Genomic DNA, 12,032 nt, shown 5'->3' with positions numbered 1-12,032 from the left:
GTTTAAAAAATATATTAATATTTATAAAATACAAAAATCCAATATTATAAAAATATATATTAAAAAGAATTTTTTTTATTTTAATATTAAAATAATATATTAATTATTAAAAATTGCACTAGTCAGTAATATTAACACGTCAACACCTTGTAGGGCCTAATTCTTCCTTTTAGGCTTGATTAAGTTATACATCATTTTGATGTGTTAAGAGATTACATTGTATAAACTTATATTATACGACGGTCACACCAAACAACTAAAAATGTCATGATTAGTTATACAAAAAAAAAAATGTCATGATTAGTTATACAAAAAAAAAAATGTCATGATTATACCATTAAGCCTTATACATGATACCAAATAGGTCCTTAAACAACACACAACGAGATTTATAAACTATTAACGTGTATTTTGTCATTTTATTTGACTTTTATGAACCTAATAAAATTTACTACATTAAAATCACGTTTTTGAAGTTTCAGAATTAAAACATCTATAATCATAAGTTGATAATAATAAAGTAAACTTTTTCTTGAACACTAATAAAAATATACTATTATTTTTTATTTTTATTAAAATAAACTGTACAAAACAGTCACAAAATTTTCACGTGATAATTTTTATTAAAATTTAATGAAAAATAAAGAATAAAGAATAAAGATATTAAAAAATTTCAAAATTATATTTTACATTTTTTTTAAGTTAAAAAAAATAAAATAAAATACTCCCACACCAAAAAAAAAATAAAAAATAAAATACTCATAATCTAAGAGATTGTTTGACACTTTTTTTTAAAGATAAAAACTACTTTTAAGCTAAAGTAAAAAAAAAAAGGCTGTAAGCTTTCTTATAATTATATAAATTTTGTAGCTTAAAAATTACTTAAAAGTTGTTCATTTCAAAAAAAGACACATTTTAAAAAAAACTGATACAACTTAAAAAAACTTCTCTTAGAAACTTTTGGCTTTTGATCTTTTCATTCATTAAAAAAAAAAACTCTTTTTATTATAATAGCTAAAAACTTGTTTGATGTAACTTCTACTTGTAAGGAGAATATAAGCTAAAAAAAAGAACGTGGATCCTCTCCTTGTAAAAAATGGTCATGTAAATCCCCAATGGTAGCTCAGTTGGTAGCTGAGCTCCCAAGGGATTGCTTGGTGCAGGGATCAAACCCTGCCTCAAGCAGTTTCTTGGAAAATTTTTGGGGCTAGAGGATAAGCCAAAAAATCTTCGGTTGGGGGATTAGTCTCGTCCTTTCTCCGGTTGCGAAGCTTAGTGCACCCACTGTTACAATGAGGGGCTAGCCCAAACGGGCCGTACCCCGAGGGCATGGAGCCCGGAGAAGGTTGAATGAGGATACCTCCTGGCAATGTACCAAAAAAAAAGTGGTCATGTTATTTGATGATAACCACCCATTTAAAAATCATACATTTTTTCTTTTTTATCTCATCATCAATAATGAGTGATTGTCATTAAATAACATGACCACTTTTTCACATAAAAACATCCAAATTAAAAAAAAAAAGACTTACCAAAAAAGGCAAAAAGCCAAAAGCTCTTAGGAAGAGCTTTTTTAAATTGTTTCTGCTTTGTTTAAAATGTGTGCTTTTTTGAAATAATTAGTTTTAAGTAATTTTTAAGTTAAAAATTTATATAATTATCATACAGTTTTGTTTTTAAAGTTATTTTTTTTTTTTTAGTTTGAGAATAATTTTTTTATTATAAGAATTTTTATAAAAATTTATTTGACCTAATTTTTATTTTAAAAAAAAACTGAGAAAAAGACCTCCGGTACAAGTACTAAAATGAAAGACAAAAGCTGTACTTCAGAACTTCCATGTTTTTATTTTTAAGTATATTTTTTATGGGGTTTGATTTTCTCATGTTAAATGAGAATTCAATTCTCATGTTGTAGAGATAAAAAACATGTGAGACCCATGTGTTAGAAAAAATTATATGTAGGACCCATATTAGCACGAAAATCGAAGAGTGTGTAGGAAAATTTGAATTCTCATGTTAAATGAGAATTATAAAACCCATTTTTTATAAGGTTTTAATTGTAATTGATTTCTAATGTTCTATTTTGGTTTCAGTTAATTTATTGGATTTATTTTTTCTGATGTTACTTTAGATAACTTTGTCTAATGTTCATCAAAACGACGTCGTTTTGGGACGGAAATCATGGTATTTTTATAATTTTAATTTATTTCAAGGTTATAATAGTCTTTATCACTCTAATTTTTTAATTTTTCAACCTCAAAACGACGTCGTTTCGATGAACATTAGATAAAGTTATCTAAAGTAACATCGAAAACTTTTTTTCCTAATTTATTACTTATTGTCCACCAAAAATATTATTATTAATTTACAATATTTTATTTTAAATATTATTTTTGGTTGTAGTTCAAGTTTCGAGATTGCGGAGACTGGAGGAACCAACCAAACCAAACCCCTCCCTCTTCTTTCCTATTTGTGAAAACCCAAAACCCTAGAAATTTACAATCTTGCTCCAGCTGCACGCACGCTCGCTCACACACAAAGGAAGAGAAACTTGAAGGAAGTAGGCAATGGACTTCGACGAGTACGAGTACTTGGAGAAGACAGTGGAGGAGCAACAGGAAGATAGAGATTCCTCTAAGAAGAAAAAGGACACCAACGACAAGAGCGATAGGAGTTACAGGAAGCACGTCGACGACGATCTGGACACCGATGACCGGAGGAGCAAGAGGTCGAGGGGAGACGACGAGAATGGCTCCAAAAAGGATCGCGACAGAGACCGAGAACGAGAACGTTCCTCCGGCCGCCACAGGGAGAAGGACGGGGAGAGGAACAAAGAGAGGGATAAGGATAGAGAGAGGAGAGACAGGGATAAAGATAGGGAGAGGAGAGATAGGGATAAGGATAGGGAAAAGGAACGCGAGAGAAGAGAGAGGGAGAGAGAGAAAGAAAAGGATGAGAAAGAGAAAGAGAGATCCAGGAGAAGCATGAGCCGTTCCGAGAGAGATAGAGACAGAGAGCGAGATTTCGAAATGCGAGATGGCCGGTAATTGCTCTTTCTTTTGCAAGCTGTTTCTGAATTCGGTTTTACTCTTTCACTTCAGTGCTGGCTTAGTTGTTCCTGCCAGTGTTTTGCATTGGTGATGTGATTTACAGTTCTTTTATTTTGGATTGTTGTGTTTCTCTCTATAGCTAATTGTTGCTTTTCGCCCACTAGTTCACTTGAAATTCGTTTTCCGATATTTTTTCCCCCTAGTTTTGTTCCTGGTGGTGTTGCTATCTAACTAATTATTTCCCTATTATTATTCATGTTTGTTGCAACCGGTTGGTGTTTTATTCAATTCATTTTTCTTATGTATGTTAAAAGGAGCTCTGTTCTGTTTAAAAAACGCCCCAATGTTTGTTTGTTAGGGCAAACAGGTTTTTTACTTTTTGTTTGAGGATAGATCTTATGCGATTTTGCTTATTGTTTGTGTCATTTGCTTGCCTTCATTAATGACCTTGAGATGGCTGGAGATCTCATTCATATCATCACTATTGTAAGTATTTAATTGCTCTTTCAGGGATCAGTTAAGTTGACATATTTTAAGCAAGTTGGTCAAAGACGAAAGACACCCTTTAGGTACAAGGGAGTTTTAACGCCTTGAAGTGATAGGTGCCAAGGCATTATATCATTAATTTATTGCTATTTAGTTCAAAGTATTATTATATCATTAATTTACTGTCAATGGGTCATAAACCTAGCGAGGTGACATGATAGGTTCCTGACTGCAGTTTTGGCTAATTTTTACTAAGAGAAATAAAGGAAAAAATCCTGACCAGAGTTCCTGGTATGTATGCATATTGTTATATGATTATGAGGTGCTGTTTTTGGAGGACTCTTATGTTGACAAAATATGCTTTGGAATAATGGATACGGTGAGAATTTGAGACATAGTTGTTAACATTTTGGACTGTAATTTTAATGTATTTTTGGCATTGTGCTAGAAATTATATTGACAGTAAGATTTTGAGACATTACTTCCTCTCAAGAGTAGGTGCTGTTTTGGACTGTAATATTAACATGTATGTTTGTAATTATCCTACAAATTATAATAACAGTAAGATTTTTAGACATTACTTCCTCTCAACATTAGGTGCCGTATTGGACCATAATATAAATAATAAATGTTTGGAGTTATGCTACAAATTATATTATCAGAATATCAAATTCAACTAATATGAACTTTTCTACTTATTTTTTCTTACAGCTTAATTTTAATTTGAGTTGCAGGAGATTTCGGGATAAGAAAGAGGCTGTGGAACCTGAGGCAGACCCAGAAAGGGATCAGAGAACTGTTTTTGCTTACCAGGTTGATTGGATGCTCCCTTTTTTGTTTGTTGAATATTATAAATTTATAATGTCTATAACATATTTGGATATTTGGTGTCTTTTTTTTTTATGATTGCCTAATTTGCTATGTGGTGATCACAGATGCCTCTAAAAGCAACGGAGAGAGATGTATATGAGTTCTTCTCAAAAGCTGGCAAGGTCAGTTGCTTTAAATTTTGATGTACTTTTGGCATTGGAACTGAGATGACTTCTGTTTCCATTGAACTGTAATGACTTCTATTTCCATGAAAACTGTTAGTATTATTTTATACTTTAGTGTATTTATGCTTCTCAATTATGATGAGAAGCATAATAAATGCATTTTATTCTGAGATTTGGTTGCTGTTGCAGTATATCCTCTTCAAACTTCAGTTTTGTATAGGGTAGAAACTTTGTTATGTCTTGACATTCTGCCTATGTATGTTGAGTGAATAAGAGGTTATGTGGTGATATTTTCTAAGCCACAAATTTGGTGTTTGCATGCTTCGGGTGAATGTCTTACATCTGCCTATATACGAGATACTCCCTCTATTCTATTAAGTTAAATGTCCCTTATTTTCAGGTGAGAGATGTTCGTCTGATCATGGATAGGAACTCAAGACGATCAAAAGGAGTTGGGTATGTAGTTTATTGCCAAATAACTTCTCATTTATATGCATGTGCTATTGTGGTATTAGGAAATCAACTTCCATGAATCATGTTTAACTGTATTCTTAAATGCACTAGCAATGCGATAATGATGAGGGATGGTGGGAATACCTTGCACTCATGTTTAATCAATTCATGCTGCGTACTCAAGGTAGATGACATAATCCTGGTTTTCTGTTTGGTCCTATTACCAAATTCTTCTTCTACATGTCATACAATGAGGATTTCATTTGTATGCTGATGCCCCCTTTTTAGTTTATTTTCCTCCCTTTATGAACTGGAAGTCACCCAGTCTGGTTGTGGGGCTCAATAAGGTTTTTATGAAGGAGACTTCCTTCTTTTTTTCTTGGGTGGGAGAAATGGCTGTAGGTGGTATGAGATGCTCATGGATTTAGTTCTGTTTGACTTTTAGAATTATTTAACAAGTGAGTTACTATACCAGGACAGCTTAAGTTGGTTTTTTTTTATGATTTGATTTGCACACGTGCACATATATAAGCAAATGTTATTAGTTACTGTAGCTAATCCTCCCTGTCTCAAGGGTTCCCTATCTCTCTATTATCATATGGTTTTCTCTTATTCACTCTTGTTTGAATTATCAATTTAATAATTAATATATGCTTTAGTTTTGTATTTTTATTATGACAGGCTAACATTTACTTCTAGAGTCAGATACATCTAAAGAAACTCAGCTTGAGCTGTCTGCACTAGAGTTTTTGTTTCCCTACATCTCTTTGCTGTATGCTTTGTAAGTTTTGATTGCAACTGTTTGTTTTTTAGTCATGAAAACTTGATGCAAGTTCTTGATGAGGCTGCAGGTATATTGAATTTTATGATGCAATGTCAGTGCCAATGGCAATTGCTCTCTCTGGCCAACTTCTTCTTGGGCAACCTGTAATGGTCAAACCTTCTGAGGCTGAAAAGAACCTTGTACAGTCTAATGCTTCCAGTGGAGCTGCAGGTGTAGCAGGACCTTATGGGGCTGTGGACAGAAAATTGTATGTGGGGAATCTTCACTTCAACATGACTGAGAGTCAGCTGCGAGAGGTAATATTTTTTTTTTCTTTCTTTTTTCTTTTTTTGCTCTCTTGTTGGCTGTTGTGGTGAGGATGCTGATGTTTGTCTTGAATATTGGCACTACCTTTATATGGAATATGAATGTGCAGGATTTTATTGAATACCAATCGTTTGCTGAAATTTATTTCTCTGAACTGCTTCTAGTTTGTTGGAGGTTGTCACCAATTAGAATCTTGATTTGATAGTTTCTTAATCTTTTGACATCCTTCTTGTGTTTGTTGTAGATTTTTGAGCCATTTGGTCCGGTTGAGGTTGTGCAACTGCCTCTTGACTTGGAGACAGGACACTGCAAGGGTTTTGGGTTTGTTCAAGTTCGTATCTAACACTTAAATTTGAAAAATACTGCTTCCAGTAATATTGTTATTTATCTCTTTTATTTGCATTCATTGGACAGTTTGCCCATCTTGAGCATGCCAAGGCAGCTCAGAGTTTAAATGGAAAATTGGAGATTGCTGGCAGGACCATCAAGGTAGAAATTTATGTTTTTCCCCCCACTCATAAGTTGAAAAACAAATTGACTTCAACAAAATTGCTCAATTTTGCTGATGACTACTTTGCTAGTTCTTATGTTTGTGACTGATGTTGTTCATCAAATTCAGGTTTCGTCTGTAACAGATCATGTTGGAAACCAAGATACAACTGCAAAATCTGCAGACTTTGATGACGATGAAGGTGGATTGGTAAGTTTGCTGTTGTTTATAAAACATTTAAAAATTGGTTTTCACAAGATGACGTGTCATTGAAATCTATATCTCATCATATAATGTTGCAATTTTTCTTAATTGAAAGTTATTAAAAATTTAGGTCTATGGTTATTTTTTAAGGTTGTTAAAAGCCTAGTTGGTAGGATTTTGTGTTCTATTATGTTTTTTTACTGTATGTTCTGGGAAGGATACCCGGTTAGGGCTTTTGGGGGGGGGGGGGGGGGTAACCTAAGGGATACCTGAACTGGGTCGTTGAGGCACTCTCTGGGTCTTCAAACCGCCAGCCGACCTAGCCCACCAACCCGGGTCATGGGTCTACAACCCATAATCTCCTGAATGCCACCATTTCATCCACATCGACCACCTGCGAGATTCTAGCTCTGGACCACTTTCCATCTCGTCAATTGTCACCAAAGTCTTAATATAGGCCAGGACAGGGCCCGAGGGGGACACAGTTACAATTCTGAGTGTAGCTAATACCATATCCAGAGCACTCGCTGTGTCTAGGTGTTCACCCCCCCCCCCCCCCCCCCATAATTATTACCTACTGGGTTTTTGGCTGGAGAGGCTGTGCCATACATTGCCAGTTATCTCAACCATTATTCCGTAGATACAATCACTAGCACTTTGCTAGACATCTCTTTTCGACCTTCGAAAACTATCTATAACAATTCTAGCTATAAATTATTACTATTTGATAGATAGGTGCATTGAAGTTTTAGTGTTGCTGATGGTTTTGTACTTAGGTTATAAGTAAGTTCTAGGCTTAGGTTATAAGCAGGTACTTCCAGCTCTAGTCTAATCTGGTTAAACATCTTAGTTTTTCTTTTCCGTGTCTTTTGTCTCTGCTCCTTTCACTTTGTCCTTTTCTACTGTCAGAAACTGTATTTCTTTCTATTTGGGGCTAGATCTGGGGGTGGTTACGAAGCTTCTTCGTCCTTCTCCTTTTCTATTTATTAATATTATTATTTTTTGTGGTATAATAACAATAATCTTTCTTCTTCACAATGAGCACATTGCTTATCTATAATGTTTTTCTTTGCAGACTTTAAATGCCCATTCAAGAGCATTGCTAATGCATAGGCTGGCTGGCTCTGACATTTCTGCAAGGTTTGTTTATAATATTTTCCTCTTATATTTTGTAAATCTATTCATTATCTTAACAGATTTCCTACGTTGCAGCATGGGTTTGCCCATTGTGAATGGGTCAGTTCCTGCACAGCAGGCTATTAGCTTGCCTATTGGTAATCCAGGTATTATACCTGCACCAGTTCTACCAACACAAGTTATGCCTACCCCAGTGGTAGAACCTGTAGGAAGCCCCAGCGAGTGTTTACTTTTGAAGAACATGTTTGATCCAAGCACCGAGGTCTGTGGTTAACTGACTATATATTTCTACCATGTGCTGTTTTGTTTAACAAAGTACTGATGACTAATATTATGATACAGACGGAACCAGATTTTGATATGGACATCAAAGAGGATGTAGAGGAAGAGTGTTCTAAGTATGGCCGGGTGAAGCATATTCATGTCGACAAGTAAGTTCATAAATGTGTAGCATGCTTCAATAATCATGAATAATTTTGCTTTGTGCTTTCCCTTTTTCTTTTTCTTTTTTTCAATTTACACATTTCATTTGAATTGTAATTCTTTAACTGGTTTGGCTTGAATCAGAAGAAGTGCAGGTTTTGTGTATTTGCGGTTTGAAACAGTGGAAGCATCAAGTGCTGCTCAACGTGCAATGCACATGAGATGGTTTGCACGCAGGTTAATTTCGGCTGTCTTCATGGTAATTTTTTAATATTGTTGAGCTCCGTGCTGGCTTCTTTCTTTTTTGTCTTCAGATTTGAAAATGTAATATGGAATAAGTTGATGCCTTTGATTTTTTTTTCTGTTTCCATTTTCAGTTGATATGTTTTCTCTAATAATTACAAAAATTTTGAAAACAGAAAACAAAATGAAAACAAGGTGACCTTTTTGTAACGAAGGGTAATAAATGCTTCTTAACATGTGTCATAAGGGTAAACAAAGCTCAAAAAATTAAATTGGGTGTGATGCTGAAGAATAATAATTATTTAAGAGTATATGGGAGTAGATCCTCGTGTTATTTAACATGACCATATCATGTGGGAGAATCCTAACTATACAAGGGTGAATCAACGGTGATGATTTTGTAATTACCTATTCTAATATTTTCTCTCTCTCTCTCTTCCCTTATCACTATTCATTCACCTTTGTATGGTTAGGATTCTTCAACATGACATGGTCATGTTAAATAATATATGAGAGAATTCATTCCCAGAGTATATAGACTTTAGCCACTCGAGTAATTGCTTCCTGTATTTGGTAAGTTAATTAAGTCTAGAAGAGTCTAGTATCGTAATTAGAGGCCTATGTAATTAAGGGTAGTATAAAAATTAGTCAAAAGTCATTAAGTTACTTAAGGATCCAGTTAGCTCTCAATAAATAGAAACTTTTTCGTTTTACTTTTCATCAGTCTAGCTAATATAGTTGAACTTATTTCCTTTACATTGAAGGAATGAAGGGTAGTTAATTTCTATTATTAGATTTTGAAGTCTTTTTCAGATTTCTATCAGTAGGTGTATTCCCATTCCAACTCCATCCTACCTGTTCGCCTTTTCTATTAACACCACATTTCTGTTTAAAACCCTGGGTTTTTTGAGTTTTGGTATCAGAGCAGGTTTTTTTAGGAACTATTTGTTCTCCAGCTATGCAATAATGTTATTTTGTTGCCCCAACAGTCTTTGGGATGTGTCTCATTTTACTTTTTTCTCTCCAGCTATGTTTGGGATGTCTTTTAAAGCTATGATTTTTTGTATAATTTTAAGTTACTTTTTAGTGCATTTATATGTAAAAACCTGAGAGCTTAGTAAGCTTCAGCCTGTTAGAATATTAGGATTCTTATTATGAGTCTTATTAAGTTGGGAGTGTTTTTGGGCTGAGTTTGTATTAAATGTACTAAACTAGTTCTTGAAGTGGAATGTCAGTTAAAATAAAGATGTTATAGTGTTTATATCATGTTTGATAATGACAGATCATAATTCCCTTGATTCCTATCTCTCTGACTTCTTTAATTTCAATAGTCCCTAATGTCATACTGTAAAATTTTTCCTCTTGATGAGTATTATATGAAATTGCTTCTGTCTTGCAGCAACCGCAGATGTATGAAGCCAAGTTTAAAGGGGAAACTTGAAGAAGTGCGTTCAGGCCTCAAGGCTCGTAAAGATACAATCTGCATAATTTTGTGGTCTTAGTCTTCTCAAATTAAGATCTAGTTTATAGATTTTTGTTCATGAATTGAATTAGATGTATGGTTACATAAATTGTAATGTCTGGATGGTGATTTACGATCAGTTTACCATTGCGCATCTGTGTATTTCAACAACCGTGCCATGCCATTTCATCGTGTTTATGTGTAATGTAGGATATCCTCTATATTAACATTTTGTTTTAAAGTTTTTAGTCTTTTGAATATTCATTTATTTCACCACGAAAATAATAGGTCCCAAATTTTTTTTTCATATTTTATTTTTGGGTGTTAAATTTCGTTTCGCCCTCCAAAAAGCCGTAAGAACCCAAGGGTAATTCGCGAAGGCTTGTGGTCCACCGTTTTCGTCAAGCTCATTTTCCCGGGACGTGACACTCCGCTCTCCATTTTGCTGTTCCCCTTCCCTCTTTTCATGACACTCATCCTTTTCATTCTCTCATAAAAATTTCTGAAGTAACTAGAGGGAATGTCTGATCATACAATGTGATTCGTTAAAAAGTTATTTGAAACTTGCCATAATTTCGAAGGAACACGCGTAGGATTCTGCAGAAGAGTAACGTGTGTAATGGCTGAGTCACATGAGATCAAACTAGATTATTCAAAATTAAGTATTAACAATTTGACGTATAATACTTTTCAATAAAAATTTAAATTCATGCCAACATCATCATGTGCTTTATTTTAGTCACATTTCGTAGAAGCTCACATGCTTCTTTTAATTAACGTACCCACAACTTTCTTTGGTGGACCGAATTCTCTATTTCACTCTTCTCAGTTCTCATTGTTGCAACACTTTTTTTTTAATGATAAATTCAAAAAAAATTATCTACACGAGCCATTGCAAAATAACACTTTTTTATACTATCTGTGAATCATTGTAATAGGTAATTATTTGGAGATCACGAGTATTCCCCTGAATGCATTGATTAATATGTGTGTTTATGATAGTTATAAAATCAATTTAATAACAGGATATATCTAATATATGGTTGCGGTTGATCTCAGAAAATATTAACGTGTCATTGGATTGGAAATGTTTAACAGCTGCTACACGAAGAGCAGGTCGACATGCTACGTGTGCAAAATAACTCCATTTAAAATAAAATAAAATGTTTTATTGGTAATTTGTTTTTGTCATTATGTAATTTCCCAGCCCCTTCAAATCAAATGCGTCTCTAAGCGAATATATTCATGTTATGGTAGATATAACTTCATATAACCAAAAAAAGATACCAAATAAAATTAAGAAGCAAACAATGAGCCTACTCGCCTGGAAACTATTGCTATTGCAAAAAACAAATTTCTTCCTAGCCCAGTAAGTTTAAAAGCATAAAAAGAGTTTTTGAAACCTCACCCATACTTAGAGAGAATTTCTTGCATTTTAGCCTTTTTGAGGTTAAATTTGTTGTAAGGGTTGTCTCAACTCTCACGTGTGGCTCTTAATAGTCACATAATTTCACAATTCATATAAGTCAAACAAATTAAATAAACGAGTAGTGTGTGAGCGTACTGTCTCTTCTATATATCTCCTACACGGTTCATCATGGTAGAATAAACTCAAGCCTTCACATATATTTCTAACGTTTCCCGCATTAATGGGTCTTGTCACCCTGTATGTATTTCTGCTCCTCTTGCTAACGCCTCAACGACAATATCAAAATTAATGTGATCATGTGTTTGGCGTTTTAAATAACATTACTATAAGAGGGCGTTTGATACATGGTTTTTTCTCGGATTTCCGAAAAATAAATTTTTTTAAATTTTAAATTTTTGAATATTATCGTAAAATGAATATAAAAATCATATTTTTAAAAATTGAAATTCTCGGATAATTTTTTTTTTCCTTTACCAAACGCTTCCTAAGAAAATAGTTTATTTGTGACGAAAAATTTCATTACAAATTTTGTCACAAATATTAATTTTCGACACACAGATAATCAATTTT

General features: G+C 33.7%; 1 protein-coding gene across 1 annotated transcript; it reads left to right on the top strand.

Moving 5' to 3' along the window:
• The first annotated feature begins 2,430 nt into the window (after positions 1–2,430).
• On the top strand, positions 2,431–10,314 carry LOC133290228 (uncharacterized). The gene is made up of 13 exons (XM_061488299.1): positions 2,431–3,043; positions 4,271–4,349; positions 4,472–4,528; positions 4,932–4,987; positions 5,836–6,064; positions 6,319–6,405; positions 6,489–6,563; positions 6,694–6,774; positions 7,844–7,908; positions 7,981–8,167; positions 8,248–8,336; positions 8,473–8,587; positions 9,971–10,314. Exons 1-13 carry the CDS (start codon positions 2,568–2,570, stop codon positions 10,010–10,012), a joined length of 1,638 nt encoding a protein of 545 aa, XP_061344283.1. The 5' UTR covers positions 2,431–2,567; the 3' UTR covers positions 10,013–10,314.
• The last annotated feature ends 1,718 nt before the right edge of the window (positions 10,315–12,032 follow it).

Source organism: Gastrolobium bilobum, unplaced genomic scaffold (assembly GCF_033153095.1).
Source record: "Gastrolobium bilobum isolate Gb01-03AN ecotype WA unplaced genomic scaffold, APGP_CSIRO_Gbil_v1 utg4377, whole genome shotgun sequence".
Lineage (NCBI taxonomy): Eukaryota > Viridiplantae > Streptophyta > Magnoliopsida > Fabales > Fabaceae > Gastrolobium > Gastrolobium bilobum.
Note: the sequence above shows the minus strand (reverse complement) of the source record. Positions and strands in the feature narration are given on the sequence as shown.

Bases quoted from the DNA above. Each gene is read 5' to 3' on its own strand.
- LOC133290228 (XM_061488299.1), top strand. From the start codon at position 2,568: ATGGACTTCGACGAGTACGAGTACTTGGAGAAGACAGTGGAGGAGCAA. The intron at 6,406-6,488 runs GTTCGTATCTAA...TTCATTGGACAG, and splicing joins AGGGTTTTGGGTTTGTTCAA to TTTGCCCATCTTGAGCATGC. The intron at 7,909-7,980 runs GTTTGTTTATAA...CCTACGTTGCAG, and splicing joins GGCTCTGACATTTCTGCAAG to CATGGGTTTGCCCATTGTGA.